A 21,391-nucleotide genomic window follows, 5' to 3' on the forward strand; every position below is an offset into this window, starting at 1 on the left:
GTTGAGCGCATTTGCAATATTCTTTTTTTTGGGGGGGGGAGGGAGGGATTTCCACAATGATTTCTTTTCTATCAAAGTCAACGCACACCTACAAGAAAACAAAACTGTTAGCGGTGCTCATTTTGAGCGCAAGAGAGGTGGTCCTTGTTTTTTGTAAGGATGCATTGCCTCCAGCCACGGAAAGGGGATTTTAAAAAAAATCAAAATACTTCCAGCCTTTACGGTGTCTTTGATGAGTTGGGGATGGACCTGATGAAGCTACAACACAAGGAATGAGACAAACTCAAATGAAGTGCCTGATGGAGATTGGGGAAGATTTTATGATTGGCTAGAGAAAGGAAGCTAGAAAAGAAAGTAAGGAGAAGATACAGGACCCAGACGTTGCACTATTAAATAAGAAAGGGGGGGGAAGAGGGGGAAAACAGAAAAGAAAATACTAAATATACAAGTATATATTCAAGAGCGAGATATAAAGGGGAAAAAATATAGTTAGGATAGATTAACGAAGGTAAGGGAATAAGAAATGATACTAAATTATATTTGGGTTTGCGGAAATACCATCCCAAGAGAACATAAACTGAGATTTGAGAGAGACACCTATAACAACAGAAAAAGAAAGGGAGGGAGGAGGAGAGAACGAGAGGAAGAGGAGGGAAGGAAGGAAGAGGTAAGGAGAGGCGGGTGGAAGGGAGAGAAAGAGAAGGAGAGAAGGTAGGAAGGGGAAGAGGAAGAGTAGGGGAGAGGTAAGGGAAGAAGGAAGGGGAAGGAGAGGAGGGAAAGAAGAAAGAGGTAAGGAGAGGATGGTGGAAGGGAGAGAAAGAGAAGGAGAGAAGGTAGGAGTAGGGAAGAGGAAGAGTAGGAGTAGGAGAGAGGTAAGGGAAGAAGGAAGGGGAAAGAGAGGCGGGTGGAAGGGAGAGAAAGAGAAGGAGAGAGGGTAGGAAGGGGAAGAGGAAGAGTAGGAGAAAGGGAAGAAGGAAAGGGAAGGAGAGGAGGAAGGAAGGAAGGAGAGAAGAGGGAGAAAAGAAAGGGAAAATAAGGCAGAAGGGATGGTAAATAAAGCAACCCAAACTGTATATCATAACCTATTAAACGGAACAACAGATGTATAAGAATGACAAATGCAAAGAAGAAGAATTATGTGACTGTATATTTACAATGGTGTGTAAGAGAATTAAAAAAATTGGGGGGGAAAAAGCGCATGATGAAATTCCCAATGATGCGTCCGGATCCCTTTGGGAATCAAGACCAGAAGGGGGCCATGTGGGCTAATCTGATCACGTTTAATGTCATTTCTTTCTTACGGTAAGTTGGCCTCAGCTTTAATCAGATCCCGAGGAGACGCAGGGACAATTACGTCTTGCCTCAACCTTTCAGAAACGAAGTTATTCTCCCAACTCATCCGTCAACCTTCTCTCTCTCTCTCTCTCTCTCTCTCTCAAATGGATAGCTGATAGTTACTGAGCAACAGTTGATATCAAGCACACACAAGAGAGAAGGAGCGTTGCAGGAATTGGGTACGTCAGCTCTAGTAGGGGTGGGGAAAGGCCTAGGGGTGACAGGTTGGCAGTCTTCCAATATTTGAGGAGCTGCCGCAAAGAAGAGGGCAGTCAGACTATTCTCCGAAGCCCAAGGACAAGAAGCCAGGGATGGAAGCTAATCAAGGAGAAAAGCAACTTAGAACTAAGGAGAAGTTTCCAGATGGTGAGAACAATTAGCCAGTGGAACAACTTGACTCCAGAAGTTGTGAATGCTCCAACGCTGGAGGTTTTTAAGAAGAGATTGGGCAGCCATTTATCTGGAATAAAATAGGGTTTCCTGCCTGAGCAGGGGGTTGGACTAGAAGACCTCCAAGGCCCCTTCCAACTCTGTTTATTCTATTTTATTCCATTCCATTCTATTCTTCATTCTATTATTATATTTTATTCTCTATTTTGTTCTGTTCCATTCTATTCTCTCTTGTATTCTATTCTATTCTATTCTATTCTATTCTATTCTATTCTTACAAATACTTACAAATGAGTGGGTTTTACTGGAAACCAGCAAATGCAATGCAATGCAATCCTTTCCTTTCTGTTCCTTTCCTATCCTACCCTACCCTACCCTATCCCATTCTATTCTAGGGATGGTCCAATAGCAGTGCTCCAATAATCATCCTGGTTGTTCTTCTCTGCACTCTTTCCAGAGTCTCAACCTCTTTTTTATAGTGTGGTGACCAAAACTGGATGCAGGACTCTTAAGGTGTGGTCTTACTAGGGATTTATAGAGTGGTATTAGTACCACTCTATAAAGATGAACAACAAAGAGGATGAGGGGACTGGAGGCGAAAACATATGAAGAACGGTTGCAGGAACTGGGTATGTCTTGTTTGATGAAAAGAAGGACAAGGGGAGAGATGGTATCAGTCTTCCAATATCTCAGGGGTTGCCACAAAGAAGAGGGAGTCAAGCTATTCTCCAGGGAACCTGAGGGCAGAACAAGAAGCAATGGGTGGAAACTAATCAAGGAGAGAAGCAACTTAGAACTGAGGAGAAATTTCCTGACTGTGAGACCAATTAATCAGTGGAACAACTTGCCTCCAGAAGTTGTGAAAGCTCCAACACTGGAAGTTTTTAAGAAGATGTTGGGTCACCATTTGTTTGCAGTGGTGTAGAGTTTCCTGCTTAAGCAGGGGGTTGGACTAGTAGACCTCTAAGGTCCCTTCCAACCCAATGTTTTTATGGTTAACAGATTTGCTTGGCATGCTATGTGAAACCAGCTCTTTGGCTTAGTGTACGATTCAATTCAGCCACCCAAACTTCACTCAGACCTCCAAGCTTCACATAAGCTTCCAACTCTCTTACTCTATTCTAAGAGGGCACCAAAGGGCCCCTCACAAGTTTCAGGACAGGGTTGGCGTTATTTGCAAACTGCTAGAGGAAACAGGACAAGCAAGGACAAGATGTTGTGAGAACGGTGATGACAAATTGAGAAGACGGACCGGGAGAAGCTGACATAGGAAGTGTGAGGCAAGCTTCACATAAACAGCCTTGTCACGAACCACAAATGTGTAATTTAAAACCAAAAATAGTGGAGAAGAGGCTCCTGGGTTTACATAAGATGCAAGAGAAACGGCCTTAGAAGCAGCAGAGAGTGCTAACTGCAGAGACGCCGTGGCTCAGGGGCTAAGACGCTGAGCTTGTCAATCAGAAAGGTCGGCAGTTCAGCGGTTCGAATCCCTAGCGCCGCCTAACGAAGCGAGCTCCCGTGACTTGTCCCAGCTTCTGCTAACCTAGCAGTTCGAAAGCAGGTCAAAAATGCAAGTAGAAAAATAGGAGCCACCTTTGGCGGGAAGGGAACAGCGTTTTGTGCACCTTCGGCGTTGAGTCATGCCGGCCACGTGACCACGGAGACGTCTTCGGACAGCGCTGGCTCTTCGGCTTTGAAACGGAGGTGAGCAGCGCCCCCTAGAGTCGGGAACGACTAGCACGTATGTGCAAGGGGAACCTTGACCTTTAGAATGCCAACATTATGTTCTCCTCGCAAAGTGAATCTTTCTGAGGTTTTTCCTTTTTTTGTGTATGATTTGACTTTGCCCCTTTTCTAAGGTTCCCACACCCTCCTTCCATCCAGCTGTTTTGGCTCCCAGAGCTTGAGATCCAGAAGTTTCGACCTCTGGATGCTTCAACGCTGTCCCAGAAGAGGTCACAAGGGGAGAAGGCAGCCAAGCTGGGCCGTTGACGCTGAGTGAGTGTTATGGATACAAAGCAGGGCAAACACAAGGCAAAACTGGAAAAACCCGACAAACATTTACGTCCTGTTGAGATCACTCTTCTTGGACAGGTTATTTAGAGCTCTCCCAGTGTAGCAGAGTGGGGAAGATGTTTCCATACTCAGTTTAATCTCCTCCTCCTCCTCCTCTTCTTCCCCCTCCTCTTCTTCTCCTCCTTCTCACCTATCTTCTCCTCCCTTTCCTCCTTTTTCTCTTTCTCCCTCTGCTTCTCATCTATCTCCCCCTTCTCCTCCTTTTTCTCCTGCTCCCTTTTCTCTTTCTCCTTCTGCTTCTCGTCTGTCTCCTCCTCTTTCTCTTTCTCCTCCTCTATCTCCTTCTTCTCCTCCCTTTTCTCCTTCTGCTTCTCATCCATCTCCTCCTCCTCCCTTTTCTCCTCCTTTTTCTTTCTCCTTCTGCTTCTGATCTGTCTCCTCTTTCTCCTCCTCTATCTCCTTCTCCTCCTCCCTTTTCTCCTTCTCCTTTTTCACTTTCTCCTTCTGCTTCTCATTTGTCTCCTCCTCTTTCTTCTTCTCCTCATCTATATGCTTCTTCTCCTTCTCCTCCTTCTTCTTCCCCCTCCTCCTCTTCTTTTCTCGTTCTCCTCCTCCTTTCCCCCTCCTCTTCTTCCATTCTTCTTCTTCTTCCCCCTCCTCCTCCTCTTCTTCTTCCTCTTCTTTTCTCATTCTCTCCCTCCTTCCCTTCCCCTCCCTCCTCCTCCTCCTCTTCTTCTTCCTCTTCTTCTTCCATTCTCCTCCTCCTCCTCTTCCCATACGGTGGCCCAGGATGCTTGTTATGAATTATCCCTGACTTCCTCTTCTATCATCATCGGGTCTCATCTCACCCAGCAGACCCAAGGTTGCTATTAAAGGACAGATGATGCCCTGAGCACGACGGACAAAATTTTCAAGAGGACCAGGAGAACTTTCTTTTAAAGCAGGGGAGAGGGGGGGAAAAAACACAAAAAGGGAGAAAGCAGGGGGAGGAAGCCAAAGTTTCCAAACAAAACACGTTCGTAGGTGCCGTAGGAGGCCAAACATGTGGCCTCTCTCACACGGGGCTCAGATCTGGGCTTTCATTGCAAGGAGAGGGGAGAATGGAAACTCCTGCTTATTGAAACACCGCGAGGGCAGTTCCAATGCCGTGTTTTGTAGCCATCAAAACAGGTCCTGTGAGTCGACTAAGCGGCGAACAGCGAGTTGTGTGTTTCCATTTTGCTTCACACCCGCAAACCAGTGAGCAATAAAGTAAACATCCCCCTTGTTTGCTTGGAGAGGCGGAAGTGGCTTTCTTGCAGAAAGAAAACAAACACTCGGGAAGAGGAAGGAAGTCCCATTAGCCCAGGGCATCATCCAGACACCTTGTAGACCAAGGAGTACATCTTGATATACTCCGTGGGCCTATAGAATTTGTCTCTGTCTCCATCCATCCACTCACTCATCCATCCATCCCTCTTTTGTGCATCCCTCCTTCCATTCACCCATCCCTCCTTCCATTCGCTGTCTATGTACTTCTATAATCCATCCATCTATCCATCCACCTCTCTCTCTCGTGCCTTCCTCCTTACCCCATCCCTCCTTGGAAGGGATGGCCTGCAGAGTGCAAAACCTTTTTTTTTAATTTAACTCTTCAAAATCATGGTGCATCTTATACTCCAGTGCATCTTATAGTCCGAAAAATACAGTATCTCTCTATCTATCTGTCTGTCTGTCTGTCTGTCTGTCTGTCTGTCTGTCTGTCTGTCTATCATCTATCTCTATCCCTTATCTATTTATCTATTTACAGTATCTATTTATCTATTTATCTATCTATCTATCTATCTATTTATCGCTATCTATCTATCTATCTATCTATCTATCTATCTATCATCTATCTATCATCTATCTATCTATCTATCTATCTATCTATCTATCATCTATCTATCTATCATCTATCTATCTCTATCCCTTATCTAATTATCTAATTATTTATTTATCTATCTATCTATCATCTATCTCTATCCTCTATCTATCTATCTATCCTCTATCTATCATCTATCTATCTATCTATCTATCTATCTATCATCTATCATCGATCGATCCATCCATCCATCCATCCATCCATCTATCATCTATCTATCTATCTATCTATCTATCTATCTATCTATCTATCAATCTATCATCTATCTCTATCTCTCATCTATCTATCTATCATCTATCTATCTATCATCCATCCATCCCTCTGTCTTCCTCATCTGTCTGTCTGTCTGTCTGTCTGTCTGTCTTCCTTTTCTATCTATTGCCTGTCTGTCTATCTGTCTGTCTGTCTGTCGACCTATTCTCTCTCTTTCTCTTTCTCTCTCTCTCTCTCTCTCTCATCCATCCACCCATCCATCCATCCCTCTGTCTTCCTCATCTGTCTGTCTGTCTGTCTGTCTGTCTTCCTTTTCTATCTATTGCCTGTCTGTCTATCTGTCTGTCTGTCTGTCTGTCGACCTATTCTCTCTCTTTCTCTTTCTCTCTCTCTCTCTCTCTCTCTCTCTGTGTCTCTCTCTCTCTCTCTTTCTCTCTCTCTCATCCACCCACCCACCCATCCATCCAATCGCCATCTATTACGGCTCTTTGCTCAGCTTCTGCTCCCTCCCTTCTCACCTCCCGGGTCTCGTTGTCCTGGATGAGCATATACAGAGGGACAATGTGGTTGATCTCCAGAAGGACCGGGGTGGGGCTCAGCTGCTCCTTGCCTCCCCGGCGGCACAGATGGCAAGTCGAAGGGCAGCGGCCTTTCTCTTCGCAGTGGATCTCCACGCCAGAAACCAGCTGATCGTCGGACAGCATCTGGGCGGTCAGCAGGCCAGAGAGATAAGTGATGAAAGGCATGGACTTGAGCTCTTTCTTGTTCCCAAGCTCCGTGGTTTCTGATTGGGAAACAAAGCAGGGAGGGAAAACAGAGAGAGAATTAAAGAAGGAAAAGGCAATTTCTGATTGCACTGAGGTTTTATGCCTTAAATAAATGAATCGCTTAATAAGATGGACTAGAAGACCTCCAGCTCTGTTCTTCTTGCTGTGGGCCACCGGTAGCCAGTGGAGCTGGCTGCAGAGTCGGACAGTGAGGAGGTCGGGGAGGAAGATGGGCCAGTCCTGGAGTCTGGGGAAGGCTCTGATGAGGGCTCTGTGTTGGAGGCAGAGATGGGGACAGAGCCGTATGCCAGTTATCAGCTGCCTTTGGAGTTAGACAGCAGTGAGGCAGAGGAACAGCTGGAGCCTGTTCCCAGTGTGCGCATGCGCAGAGCTGCCAAAAGACAAGAACAACTAAGAAAGCAGGGTCGACTTGGGAGTAAAGCCACACCTTGTAAGTGATTGGCCCCTCCCAGAGGAAACAAAAGAGGAGGGAATGGGGAGGGGGCTTTTGCAGGAAACAATTCGTTCCTTCGGTCGTGCCAAGAGTGGAAAGCTCTGTTTGTGACTATAAGAGACTCAGTGCCAAGTTTTGCCTTGCCCTGCCGTTTGGAAACTTAGTTATCTGGCAGCTCTCCAAGCGAGATAAGGTTCGTGTGGATAAATATTCCTCTGAAAGATTGTTTGCCAAGCCTTGCGGACTTGTGAACCAGAGGTTCACAGGAGACTTCTAACAAGAGGTTGGATAGCCATTGGTCTGAAATGGGATAGGTTTTCCTGCCTGAGCAGGGGGTTGGACTAGAAGACCTCCAAGGTCCCTTCCAACTCATTCTGTTAAATGTTTGCGACCTTTGCACAACCAAATAGAGAAAACCAGATTGTTTACAAACCCAGCAACTGTGCTGCACAACTAGCTAGTGTTAGGGTTAAACATCCCCTCACATTAGTCTGGTTAGCTTTAAATATCTCCTCGGGTTAGTCTAGAGAACTAGGGGAGACATGATAGCAGCCTTCCAATATCTCAGGGGCTGCCCCAAAGAAGAGGGAGTCAAGCTATTCTCCAAAGCACCTGAGGGTAGGACAAGAAGCAATGGGTGGAAACTAATCAAGGAGGGAAGCAACTTAGAACTAAGGAGGAATTTCCTGACAGTTAGAACAATTAGTCAGTGGAACAACTTGCCACCAGAAGTTGTAAATGCTTCAACACTGGAAGTTTTTAAGAAGATGCTGGATAACCCTTTGTCTGAAGTGGTGTAGGGTTTCCTGCCTGAGCAGGGGGTTGGGCTAGATGACCTCCAAGGTCCCTTCCACCTCTGTTATTCTGTAGTCTTGAAACTACCCAAAGCATTCAAAATCCAGAAGATTAGAATAGGCCGGAGCAGAAAAAAAAAGGGATATACACTAATCAGATTGTGGCAGAATTAGTGGGCGTTTGTTTACTTATTTATATTTCACATTTTTCAACTCCATCTTCTTCAAAGAGAGACTCTAGAACAGGGTATAAAATTCAAAGTTACAATGACACTAAAAAAAAAACCCTGACGACTGTTTTCACTCTTGCAGCTTTTCCAGTCATCATATGATCAAAATCCAAATGCTTGGCCACTGACTCATATTAACAGAGTTGGAAGGGACCTTGTAGGTCATCTAGTCCAACCCCGCACTCAAGTTGGTGTGTCCCCGGATCACGCAGTCCCCTTTTGCGACCTTCTGACAAACAAAGCCATTTAACGACCGTGTGACTAACTTAACAATGGCAGTGATTCACTTAACAACGGTGGCCAGAAAGGTCGTAAAATGGGACAAAATACATTTGGGAAACGCCTCACTCAGCCGTAGAAATGTTGGGTTCGGCCGAGGGCGTAAGTTGAGGAGCCTCTAGTAGTTATTCGCCTTTTCAAATTTACTCAGCTTAAAAATAAAGGAATTGGACTTTGAATACCATTTCTTGAGTATTCAAGAACAACACAGTTCGAGGGTATTAAAAAAATTAAAAACTATGTACCATCATAGTTTGTTTCTGACTGGCAAATAAACCAGGTTGAAGACAACAGCAGGTGACTGATGTTTTTGTGTCTTTGTCATTTAGCATAGTTTTCTCGTTCCTTAACAGAGTTGGAAGGGACCTTGTAGGTCATCTAGTCCAACCCCCCCCCCCCCCATAAGCAGGAGACCCTACACTATTTCTGACAGATGGCAGTCCAGTCTCTTCTTAAAAGCTTCCAGTGATGAAGTTCCTACAATTTCTGAAGGAAAGCTGTAATTAAACTGATTAATTACAGAATAACAGAGTTGGAAAAGGGACCTTGTAGGTCATCTAGTCCACCCCCAAAGTAGGAGACCCTGTAGGATTTCTGACAGATGGCAGTCCAGTCTTTCCTTCAAAGCCTCCAGGGATGAAGCTCCCACAACTTCCCTTCCATTGTTCTGTCAGGAAATTCCTCCTTATTTCTAGATGGAATCTCTCCTTGATTAGTTTCCATCCATTGCTATTGTAGGAGGTTAGCACTCCCCCCTCCTTAAAAAAAAGAAATATTCTTTAAAAAGAATATATAATATATATATAATGTAGCAGAATGCTACATTCCCTTGGATGAGAAATGGAGAAACATGTTTTTTAGGCAGGAAACAGACTCATTCTTAATCACCCCCCACCATCTTCAATAGCCCACAGCAATGTCAGTGGAATTTAACAGATTAACAGAGTTGGAAGGGACCTTGTAGGTCATCTAGTCCAACCCCGAACTCAAGCACCTGCCAACACTTAAGAGTTAAAGAGATAGCTGGGTCTATTCATAGGCAAATGCCCTCAGATCCAACAAAGGTAGGATTAGCCTTCTACCCATCTCACCACATGGGTAGACGCGTGGTTGAGCCTCAGGGCAGCCTACAACACAAGCTCAAATTCAAAAGCCCAGAGAGGGCATAAAACCCAGGGCATTCTCAGCATCTCTGCCCTTTTAGCCCAGAACCTCAAACAAATGTGGTCCCGTCCACCATTAAACCATCTTTCCAAGCAGCCACCATTGTTTCCAGTGTCTTTTCCCCTCCCCGCTTGGAATTGAACCCAGAAGGACATTTCTTCCAACTCCAACAAACTGTAGCCATTTGTCTGAAACGGCAAAGGGTTTTCCTGCCTAGGCAGGGGGTTGGACTAGAAGACCTCCAAGGTCCCTTCCAACTCTGCTATTGTATTGCATTGTAGCCTTTAGCAATAAATGACTATTCAATATGCAAATGTGGATAATAACACACACACAACACAACACACCTCCAAAGCCTGAAAGGACTTAAGCACCGATGTGGTAAATGAATATATATTAAATACAAACCTAACCGTGAAAACAGCTGAGCTATAAATTCTCTCCTCTTTTTTCAGCCCCGGGAACAACGGAGACCATTTTGTAAACGGCTTAAAGAGGGTTTCGGTGGAGCGATGCTGCCCTCCAGTGGATTTCCAAAGCAATAACGCCAGAAGCAAAAGCATAGCAATAAGGGGGAATTGAGAGTTTTGCAAAGTTTTAGAAAACTCCGCCCCCCCTTCTTCAGATTAACAGAGTGGGAAGGGACCTTGTAGGTCATCTAGTCCAACCCCCACCCCCGCCCAAGCAGGAGACCCTAAACCATTTCGGACAAAATGGCAGTACAATCTCTTCTCGAAGAGGTAAGAAGTGGTACGCTATTATTCTGCCTTCTGACATGATAGCAGTCTTCCAATATCTCAGGGGCTGCCTCAAAAGAAGAGCCCCCCCCCCCGCCCACCAACCTATTCCCCAAAGCACGCGAAGCAACGCATGGAAACTAATCGTGGAGAGAACCCAACCTAGGAACAAGAAAAATTTCCTGACAGTGAATCAACAATTAATCCGTGGAACGACTTGCCTCCAGATGTTGCTGCGTTGCAGAAAATGACAAGTCTTTAGACTTCTCAGGATACAGGAGGAGTTTATTTGGCAGCCAGGTTCAGAAAGTTAGCACGTGGCTAACATTGCAAATTCTGAACATTATGGAAGCACGCGTTCTTATACATTCTCAAAGACAGCATAACTTGGAAATACTTAACTCATTTCTTATTGGTTACCTTGAGGAAAAAGCCTTATAAGGAGATGGGGGGCTTACTTCTCCTTTTGTTACAGGTATGGACTACGTGCCATTAACAAACTTTAATTGAACCTTGTGGTTTTGGACTTTTGACATAGGGACGTTTGCTGGAACAAGTTGTGGTTGAAGGCTGATGACATTTCCTTCCTAGAAAAGCTTCTAACTGTCCCTTTTATGCCACATCTTCATTCTTATATTTTAATTCATATTTTATTCTACTTTAGTTGGGTACTCCATCGCTGGAGGTTTTAAAGAAGAGATTGGACAATCATTTGTCCAGAATGGTATAAATTCTCCTGCTTGAGCAGGGGGTTGGACTAGAAGACCTCCGAGGTCCCTTCTAAGTCTGTTATTCTATGATAACACACTACATAACAGGGTGATAAGGACAATGCAATATTGCAAGTGATTGGTGGGATTCAAAATTGAATCTGCACTGATTGGTGGGATTCAAAATTCTTTTACTACCTGTTCTGTGGGCGTGGCTTGGTAGGCGTGGCAGGGGGAGGATACTGCAAAATCCCCATTCCCTCTCCATTCCGGGGGAAGGATACTGCAAAATCCCCATTCTCTCCCCACTCCAGGGGAAGGATACTGCAAAATCTCTATTCCCTCCCCACTCCAGGGGAAGGATACTGCAAAATCTCCATTCCCTCCCCACTCCAGTGGAAGGATACTGTAAAATCCCCATTCCCTCTCCACTCCAGGGGAAGGATACTGCAAAATCCCCTCTCCCTCCTCACTCCAGGGGAAGGATACTGCAAAATCCCCATTCCCTCCCCACTCCAGGGGAAGGATACTGCAAAATCCACATTCCCTCCCCAGTCCAGGGGGAAGGATGCTGCAAAATCTCCATTCCCTCCCCACTCCAGGGGAAATATACTGCAAAATCTCCATTCTCTCCCCAGTTCAGGGCAAGGATACTGCCAAATCCCCATTCCCTCCCCACTCCAGGGGAAATATACTGCAAAATCCCCATTTCCTCCTGATCAGTTGGGACTTGGGAGGCAGAGAATAGATGGGGTTGGGGGCAGCCAGAGGTGGCATTTGCCGGTTCTCCAAACCACTCAAAATTTCCGCTACCGGTTCTCCAGAACTGGTCGGAACCTGCTGAATTTCACCTCTGACTCGTGCTTAATTTGATGGCCAAGACTTGTGCAGTAAAATGATATTTGCTGTGACATTTTACTTTCCAGTTTCAACTTGGGAGAGGCCGCTAACTTTACAAAGTATCCATGCATTGTTTTATGTACTCCAAACATTTCCTTTTCGAACTGAGTCTCCAAGCCATTTCAAATAACATTCAAAGGGGGAGGGGGGGGGGAAACCAAGGCTGTCTCTTCCCACTTCTAGCTATAACCAGGTTGCTTGTATCTTTAGAATTTATATTGTTTTATTTAGTTTCCTAGTGTGATTTGATTGCTTAATCTATGACTATCATTAAGTGTTGTATCTTATGATTATTGACGAATATATTTTATTTTATTTTTCTTATGTACACTGAGAGCACATGTACCAAAGACAAATTCCTTGCGTGTCCAATCACACTTGGCCAATAAAGAATTCTATTCTATTCTATATTGATATTCTTCTCTTCTATATTCCTCTTCTCTATTCATATTCTATTCTATTCTCATATTATCTTCTATATTGCTCCTCTCCTCTCCTCTCTATTCCTATTTTATTCTATTCATTTTCCTGTTCTCTTCTATATTCCTATTCTATTCTATATTCCTATTCTATTCTATTCTATATTCCTATTCTCTTCTCTTCTATATTGCTCCTCTCCTCTATTCTATTCTATATTCATATTCATATTCTGTTCTATATTCCTATTCTATTCTCTTCTCTATTCCTATTTTCTTCTCTTCTATATTCCTATTCTGTATTCCTATTCTCTTCTATATTCCTATTCTATACTCATAGTCTCTTCTATATTCCTATTCTATTCTATATTCCTACTATCTTCTCTTCTATATTCTTATTCTCTTCTCTTCTCTTCTATATTCATAGTCTGGTCTATATTCCTATTCTATTTTCATATTTATTGCTATATTGCTCCTCTCCTCTTCTGTATTCCTGTTCCATTCCTATTCCTATTCTAGTCTAAACCTCAACACTGAGCTACGGAAGGACCAAACTTTCTTTCTTTCTTTCTTTCTTTCTTTCTTTCTTTCTTTCTTTCTTTCTTTCTTTCTTTCTTTCTTTCTTTCTTTCTTTCTTTCTTTCTTTCTTCTTTCTTTCTTTCTTTCTTTCTTTCTTTCTTTCTTTCTTTCTTTCTTTCTTTCTTTCTTTCTTTCCTTTCTTCGAATTTAAACCCGTGCAGGCAACGCCTTAAAGATCTCGATTCATTGAGCGTAAACAAACAAACAAAGCAAAAGCGAAACCACCTCCTCCTTCCCTCCCTCCCTTCTGCTGGCATCCAGGAAGGACTCCCTCTTGGGCTGCTTTCCAGAGGTTGGCAAAAGCACCACAACTCCCATCATGCCTGGCGACGAGAGGGAAGGAAGAGAGTGGGTGGGGGTGTGTAGGGGGGGGTAAGCAGCCTCCCTTCTTTGCGCAGGCGTGGAGCACGGAAGAGAGAGAGAGAGAGAGAGAGGGAGGGGGGAAAGAAACGACAAAAGGTTGGCGCGTCTACGAGAGAGGAAAAGCGGCAGGTAGGGAGGGGCTCTCCTTTGCCGGGGGGGGGGGGAATGGGGAAGGGGGAAGGGGGGGCAGAGGGAAGGAAGTGGGTGACCTCATGCACCACCCCCATCATCCTCATCCCCCGCCATCGCCCCCTTTGGGGGGGGGGGTTCCCACCCCCACCCACATTTGCTCAAGAAATTCCTTTGCAGAAGACTCCAGTGCTTGCAAGATTTCTCTGTTTGTGTGTGTGTGTCTCCCCCTCCCCGTGCAAAACTTGGGACCATGACAAAGGGGCTTCTTCAACCCTCCCCTCCTGCAAACCCCAAGAAATCTGATCTTGCAAAGCCCCCCCTTCCTTTTTTTGCCCCTCCCCCACCATTCCGGGCATCCTAAAGGTGGAGCGATCCCTTCCTGGATGGTCGTTTGGGAAGCCCACCCGCCACCCGTGCAAAACATCGGAGGGACGTTCAAATGCGCAACCCCGACATAAGGAGCCCAAGGCGTCTCTCTCTCTCTCTCTCTCTCTCTCTCTCTCTCTCTCTCTCTCTCTCTCTCTCTCTCTCTCTCTCTCTCTCCTCCCTCCCTCCCTCCCTCCCTCCCTCCCTCCCTCCCTCCCCCTCTCTCTGTATAGAGCTCCTAATCATCTATTTTCTTTCTTCCTTCCTTCCTTCCTTCCTTCCTTCCTTTCTTTCTTTCTTTCTTTCTTTCTTTCTTTCTTTCTTTCTTTCATTCTCTGTCTCTCTCTCTCTCTCTCTCTCTCTCTCTCTCTCTCTCTCTCTCTCTCTCCCCCCTGGAGCAAAATATTGATTTATTTCGCTTGTCACTCATGCCCAAGAGAACAGGAATAAGAAGGAACGTAAGCAGGGAATGGGTACGAATCAATGGGGGAAGAGTAGGACAGGGGCGTTAGGCAAGCTGGTGCAGGGCCCTACAATTATTTAATTTAATTTATTTCATTGCATTATTTTAATATTTCAAAGGCAACCCGTCCCTTGGAGGATGGAAGCGACTCCCAACCGCCCCTTCCCCTGGATAAGGCAAAGTCCACCGTCCACCCCCCACTTTCATCAACTGAATTCTGGATTAATGGCATATATATATATTTTGCACCCTCCAAGCAATGCCTTGCTCTTTAAGATTGGGCCCAGAAATCTTTCGTCTTGCTAGACTGGATCGCTTTTAACCCATGCAGATGCTTTCTGGGGATGGGCCCTACCAACGTCTGGGTGGGTTTGTTTCCTGATTGCTTATTTGTACCCTCTGACTATCATTAAGTGTTGTACCTTATGGTGCTTGGCAAATGTATCTTGTCTTTTTATGTCCACTGAGAGCATCTGCACCAAAGACCAATTCCTTGTGTGTCCAATCACACTTGGCCAATAAAGAATTCTATTCTATTCTATTCCATTCCTTATTCTATTCCTTATTCTATTCTGCTCTATTCTATTCTATTCCTTATTCTATTATTCTATTCTGCTCTATTCTATTCCTTATTCTATTCTATTCCTTATTCTATTCTGCTCTGCTCTATTCTATTCCTTATTCTATTATTCTATTCTGCTCTATTCTATTCCTTATTCTATTCTATTCCTTATTCTATTCTGCTCTGCTCTATTCTATTCTATTTCCTCTTTATTTTATTTTATTCTAACTAAGACCTCTGCAGGGCTCTTTGGAAGCCGGTGGGCTCTCAGACCTCAGAAATCATGCGGATTTCCAAAAAAGAAGAGTAGCACAATGTTTTTTTTTTGGGGGGGGGAACCCGCTCCGTTTTAGATCATGTCTGCCGAAACACTAATAATTTCCAATAAAGGAGAATGTTCTTAGCTCAGGGTTGAAATGAGGGCTCCTTGGTGCTCTGCGCTTCGTAGTTTTCTTGCAGACGTTTCATGACCCAGCTAGGGAACGTCATCAGTGCTGGAAGGGAGTGGGATTTGCAGGGAGGAGGAGGACGATGGCTGTGGGGTCCTTGGTGGTTTAGGAGCTTGGGGGTTTTCTTGCAGGCGTTTCATGACCCAACTAGAGAGCATCATCAGTCTTAGAAAGGAGTAGGGTTTGGGGAAAGGGGGAGGAGAAAGAGAGAGAAGAAAGACAGGGAAGAAGGAGAGGAAGGTGGAGGAAGGAGGACAACTGTGGGGTCCTTGGTGATCTCAGTTCTCCTCCTCCTCCTCTGCAAACCCCACTCCCTTCTAGCACTGATGTTGTTCCCTAGTTGGGTAACGAAACGTCTGCAAGAAAACAACCAAGCTCAGAGAGCACCAAGGACATCTCAAAGCTCTTTCCAATTCAAGCTGACCGACCCGCCCCCCCAAATCATCCTGGCTTCATCCTTGGGGACTAAGCCATCTTGGATATTGAGGAGAAGGCCTCTAAACTTCAGGGTGAGACATGGAAGGTTGAAACATTGCTACACAAAGCCCTTCCCAACCCTATGCAGCTTTCAATAACTGCAAATCCTTCAGGCAATTAAAAAAAAAACATTTAAAAACTTCCCTTCCCTCTTCTCTTCCCTTCCCTTCCCTCTTCTCTTCCCTTCCCTTCCCTCTTCTCTTCCAATCCCTTCCATATTCTATTCTATTCTATTCCATTCTATTCCATATTCTATTCTATTCCATATTCCATTCTCCATTCCATTCTCCATTCCATCCCAGAATAAAATATCCGCACCCAGAAATGCACATACAATATATAGCTCTAAATTAAACTCCAACTAAAAACACTGTAGCTACCGTTGAATCTCATGTCAATGTTCAAGGAAAGCACAAATAATTAAATTCTGACCAAGTGGATTGCCTGAATTTTTCATACCCCCAATGAGGAATGACCATGTCATTTGGGAAACGGGATATTGTTGTTGTTGTTGTTATTATTATTATTATTATTAGTAGTAGTATTAGTATTAATCACTTTTCTTAATAAACCTTCTAAGCTTCTATCCTTGGGTTTTGAAGAGACCTCTGGCAATGTCAATTTGCTTTTCTGCTTCCACGAGTTCTCACACCTTGCTTCCTCCCACTGCAGATTTCTCGCAAGGTTGTGAGTTTAGCGCGTGAGAAAACCTAGCTGTCCTTCGTTTTCATTTCTCCTCTCCTTGGAAGGTCGTTCCAAGTTTTAAGCAGGTGCTAAAATATCTGTCTATGTTTGCAGGGTGAGGAGGAGGCTTCAAATGAAATGTTTATTTTATTAAGTTGGAAGAGAGGCTGGTTTTCCTCCCAGAAGGGATGTTCCAGAAATCATCAAAACTTTACTTGTTTAGGTGCTTAAATCTGCACTGCTTTGCTTTGGCAGGTGTGATGCACCACATGTCTTTTGGATGTCCTTGAGATGTTTTTCTTAGTGGTCTTCTACTCGGCAGGCCTGGGATCCATCTGTTAAATTCACCACTAACTGCCAGAAAGACGTGGACATAATTCTCATTCTCTCTCTCCCCCTCTCTTTTCCTAGGGGCTACATAAATGCATTGAATAAATAAGATCTGCCTGTTTCTTTTTTGAGAGGTCCTTGGTGCCCTCTCAGTTTGGTTGTCCTCTTGTAGACGTTTCATGACTCAACTAGGTAACATCATCAGTGTTAGAAGAAGCAGTGAAGGAGGAGGAGAAAGAGAAGGAGAAGAAGGACTGTGGGGCCCTTGGTGTCCTCTCAGTTTGGTTGTCTTCTTGCAAACGTTTCATGACCCAACTAGGGAACAACATCAGTGCTAGAAGGGAGTGGGGTTTGCAGGGGAGGGGGAGGAGTACTGTGGGGTCCTGGTGCTCTCTAAGCTTGGTTGTCTTCTTGCAGATGTTTCATGAATGCAAGTAGGAAGCGCTGATGATCATCCTTGATCTAGCACTGATGACGTTCCCTAGTTGGGTCATGAAACGTCCTCAAGAAAACAATCAAGCTCAGAGAACGCTTAAGGGCTTCTCGTTTGAAACATGAGCTGCACATATTTTATTTCTCTCTCTTTTTTCCCCCCAAACAGGTCAGAAAGAGCTGGGGAATCGATGCAAGCCATCTCCTCTTGCCTCCACCGCCATGGCTGCTGCCCCTCAACTCAACTCGGACGCCCTCCGCGAAGTCTTGGAGTGCCCCATATGCATGGAGTGCTTCACCGAAGACCACCTGCGACCCAAACTGCTCCACTGCGGCCACACCATCTGCAAACAGTGCTCGGAGAAACTCCTGGCCAGCAGCATCCACGGCATCCGTTGTCCCTTCTGTAGCAAAGTCACCCGGATCGCCGGCCTGGCTCAGCTGACCGACAACCTGACCGTCTTGAAGATCATCGACACGGCGGGGCTGAGCGAGACCGTCGGCGTTCTCATGTGCAAGGCGTGTGGGCGGAGGCTGCCCAAGCATTTTTGCCGGACCTGCAGCCTGGTGCTGTGCGAGCCTTGCAAAGAGTCGGAATGCCTCCACCAGCATCACCACGTGGTGGCCATCAAAGAAGCCGCTGACGAGAAGAGGAGGGACTTTGGGGCCAGGCTGGGCCGCCTCCGCGAGCTGATGGGGGACCTTCAGAAGAGGAAGGTGTCCCTGGAAGGGGTTTCGAAGGACCTCCAAGGCAGGTACAAAGCCGTCCTCCAAGAGTACGGCAAAGAAGAGCGCAAGGTCCAAGAAGAGTTGGCCAGGTCGCGCAAGTTCTTCACCGGCTCCCTCTCCGAGGTGGAGAAGGTGAACAGCCAGATCATGGAGGAGCAAGCTTACCTCCTCAACATTGCCGAGGTCCAGATTGTCTCGCGCTGCGATTACTTCCTTGCCAAAATCAAACAGGGAGACATCGCCCTTCTGGAGGACGAAGGAGAAGAGGAGGAACCGGAGCTGATGAGCAGCCTTCCCAAAGAGCTGACTCTACAAGAGGTGGAACTCCTCAAGGTTGGCCATATCGGACCTCTCCAGATAGGACAAGTGGTCAAGAAACCCAGGAGCATCAACGTCGAGGAGACCTTGATGGAGACAATGGCGGAAGCATCAGGGTCCTTCAGAGAAGCAGATCTCCCTGCAGAAGAGGTCAACCCATTGTCCCATTGCTCTTCGCCGGCGAAGCCAAGGATGGCCGAGGCAACCTCCAGCATCCAACAGTGCCACTTTCTCAAGAAAATGGGTTCAAAGGGTAACACACCAGGCACGTTCAACCTGCCGGTCAGCCTTCATGTCACCCCGCAAGGAGAGGTCCTCGTGGCAGACCGTGGCAACTTCCGCATCCAAGTCTTTACCCGTAAGGGTTTTTTGAAGGAAATTCGCCGGAGCCCCAGCGGGATCGACAGTTTTGTGCTCAGCTTCCTCGGGGCTGACTTGCCCAACCTGACTCCCTTGTCGGTCACCATGAACTGCCACGGTCTGATCGGGGTGACCGACAGCTACGACAACTCAATGAAAGTGTACACCATGGACGGGCACTGCGTGGCATGCCACCGAAGCCAGCTGAGCAAGCCATGGGGCATCACCGCCTTGCCCTCGGGGCAGTTTGTGGTGACCGATGTTGAAGGAGGCAAGCTGTGGTGCTTCACGGTGGACCGGGGAGTCGGGGTGGTGAAGTACACCTGTCTTTGCAGCGCTGTGCGTCCTAAGTTTGTCACTTGCGACACCGAAGGGACCATCTACTTCACCCAGGGGCTGGGCCTGAATCTGGAGAACCGCCAACACGAACATCACCTGGAAGGTGGGTTTTCCATCGGCTCCGTCGGTCCGGACGGACAGCTGGGCCGACAAATCAGTCACTTTTTTTCCGAGAATGAAGATTTCCGCTGTATCGCCGGCATGTGTGTGGACTCGCGGGGGGATCTGATTGTGGCCGACAGCAGCCGCAAAGAAATCTTACATTTCCCCAAAGGGGGCGGCTACAATATCCTTATCCGGGAAGGTTTGACCTGCCCCGTTGGCATAGCTGTCACCCCCAAAGGTCAGTTGTTGGTCCTGGACTGTTGGGATCATTGCATTAAGATTTATAGTTACCACTTGAGAAGGTATTCGACACCTTAAGATGGGAAAAACACATACACACTTATCTTTGTCCTTCACCCCTTCTCCCATATCAATTCTTCCAAGGTCTGTTGACCGACAATGGTGCCAACAGTTTGTGCCATAAATGTAGAAACTGGGGTGATAGTTGCTCCGATTTTTTAGCGTGTGTATTCTAGATCAAAGACTGCACGTTTCTGTTTGCAAGTGTGTTTGTTTGTTCTTTTTAACACACACACAACTAACGCAAGCCTGAATGAATGACGTCTCAGTAAGGGAAGCTGGCTGGCAACGCAATATTTGTCCAAACACAACGTTCGATTCACGCTCTTAGCTGCAGGCGGTCGGTAAAATTGTTTGCGGTGAAATCACCCGGCGGTACGGAAAAAAAAACAGACCCTGTTCTGACGTAGAGAATGAGTCAACTGCAAGAAGTGGAATGTCAGGGGGAATCATCTTCACACCCCACTTAAGAAGATGCTGGATGGACTTGGAAGACTATTTTCCATCCTTTCCATCTCATTTTTTTGTGTGAACTGTTTTTCCTCCCCCTCCCCCGATTCTGATATTTAGGAAGTGGTCCACTTTTGTCTTCTCGTCCCCCAAATCCTTTTTTTTTGTTGTCTCTTCTCCATTCATGTGTGCAAATACTAAATGCCTGTGTTTGTGTGTTTGCTTTAATCCACTAACCCCTGGCCAGCTCTCTCACACCCCACACTTGGCACCTTTTACGAAAAGGGACAATTGCACTCCTTTTTAAGCCAACCCCAACGGATCTCGGAAATGTTAGGCGCAGCTGTGATTTCCCCCTAACACTCCACCCTCGAGGAAACGTCTAGCTGTTGTTTTTGAACGTCTCCCGAAAAACCACTTAACGCTCCCGTTTTTGTACGTCCTCCCCATCTTGAGGCCTCTTGTCTGATGTGAAGTAGGTCTTGTTTGGTTTGAAAAGAAAAAAAAAGAAAAGAAAAGAAACTGGAAACTTTTAAAGAGTCTGTAACAAAGAATGTTTGTTTAGAGGTGCGTGTGGTTTTTTTTGTCTTCTACTCCTTTGTAATTCATTACTCAGCTATCTTCCGGCTTTTTTGGGGGTGGGCAGGGAGAATATTGTTTGGGAAGGTCAACTTTTCTAGTTGACAGTTTCCCAATTGCGAGAGAAATGGGTATCAACAAGATCAGATGTGACAAATGATACGTTTAATCCGACATTCCACATCGTTGCACTGGCTGATGACTTTCTACTTGAGGCAAAAATCTATGTGTGTCTCTTTCGGATGGAAGAAGATACTTCTTGTAGTATTAAGTCAGATCTCTCTGCCAAGGAGACTCCAAATTCCTTGGCACAGCAAGGTGCCACTGGCCCTGCCCTCCTGCTAGGTTTTATTTAAGGCTAGTTGGGTGGGTGAGTTAAAAAGGCACACCTCAGGCTGGATGACATGGGCAAACACATCTGGATGCGTTGGCCCAGCTGGGGATGGCCCAATAGCAATATCACGTAGACTTATATACCGCTTCACAGTGCTTTTACAGCCCACTCCAGCATTGGAAGGCAGGGAGGGAGGGAGGGAAAAAGGAAGGAAGGAGAAGAGACGGAGAAAAGGAAGGAAGGGTGAAAGGGAGGGAGAGAAAGAAGAAAGGGAGCAAGCAATATCAATAGCCCTTCGACTTATATACCACTTTGCAGTGCTTTTACAGCCCTCTCTCTAAGCGGTTTACAGAGTCAGCCTCTTGCCCCCAACAATCTGGGTCCTCCTTTTACCCACCTCGGAAGGATGGAAGGCCGAGTCAACCTTGGGATGGTCAGGATCAAACTCTTGGTAGTGGGCAGAGTTAGCCTGCAATTCTGCATTCTAACTACTGCGCAGGCAGACAGGCAGGAATAGCACTTAGACTTATATACCACTTTGCAGTGCTTTACAACCCTCTCTCAGCGGTTTACAGAGTTGGCACATTACCCCCCCCCCCCAACAATCCTCATTTTACCGACTTTGGAAGGTGGGAAGGTCGAGTCAACCTCGAGCTGGTCAGGATCGAACTGCGAGCAGCTGGCAGAGCTAGGCTTGCAATACTGCATTTCTAAGCACTGCGCCACCGTGGC

At 45.9% G+C, this 21,391-nt stretch overlaps 2 protein-coding genes across 9 annotated transcripts in view; one reads left to right on the forward strand and one right to left on the reverse strand.

Moving 5' to 3' along the window:
* ASTN2 (astrotactin 2) overlaps positions 1 to 21,391 on the reverse strand; it is a 279,753-nt gene that overhangs the window by 48,715 nt on the left and 209,647 nt on the right. For 4 of the 8 annotated variants that reach the window (XM_081967205.1, XM_081967204.1, XM_081967206.1 and 1 more), the window contains one exon: positions 6,376 to 6,641. In XM_081967205.1, coding sequence (XP_081823331.1) covers positions 6,376 to 6,641 — 266 coding nt within the window. Of the gene's footprint in view, positions 1 to 6,375; positions 6,642 to 9,892; positions 9,923 to 9,953; positions 10,095 to 10,503; positions 10,626 to 21,391 lie in introns of those variants that run through there. The other 4 variants (XM_081967210.1, XM_081967208.1, XM_081967209.1 and 1 more) reach the window with 4 other exon arrangements.
* TRIM32 (tripartite motif containing 32) lies at positions 13,291 to 20,312 on the forward strand. Its single transcript, XM_081967346.1, has 2 exons — positions 13,291 to 13,379; positions 17,315 to 20,312. The coding sequence occupies exon 2, from the start codon at positions 17,368 to 17,370 to the stop codon at positions 19,312 to 19,314; it is 1,947 nt and encodes a 648-aa protein (XP_081823472.1). The 5' UTR covers positions 13,291 to 13,379; positions 17,315 to 17,367; the 3' UTR covers positions 19,315 to 20,312.

The sequence above is a fragment of the Natrix helvetica genome (genome assembly GCF_964273705.1).
Source record: "Natrix helvetica genome assembly, chromosome: 15".
In the NCBI taxonomy this organism is placed as follows: Eukaryota; Metazoa; Chordata; class Lepidosauria; order Squamata; family Natricidae; genus Natrix; species Natrix helvetica.

Bases quoted from the DNA above. Each gene is read 5' to 3' on its own strand.
- TRIM32 (XM_081967346.1), top strand. From the start codon at position 17,368: ATGGCTGCTGCCCCTCAACTCAACTCGGACGCCCTCCGCGAAGTCTTG.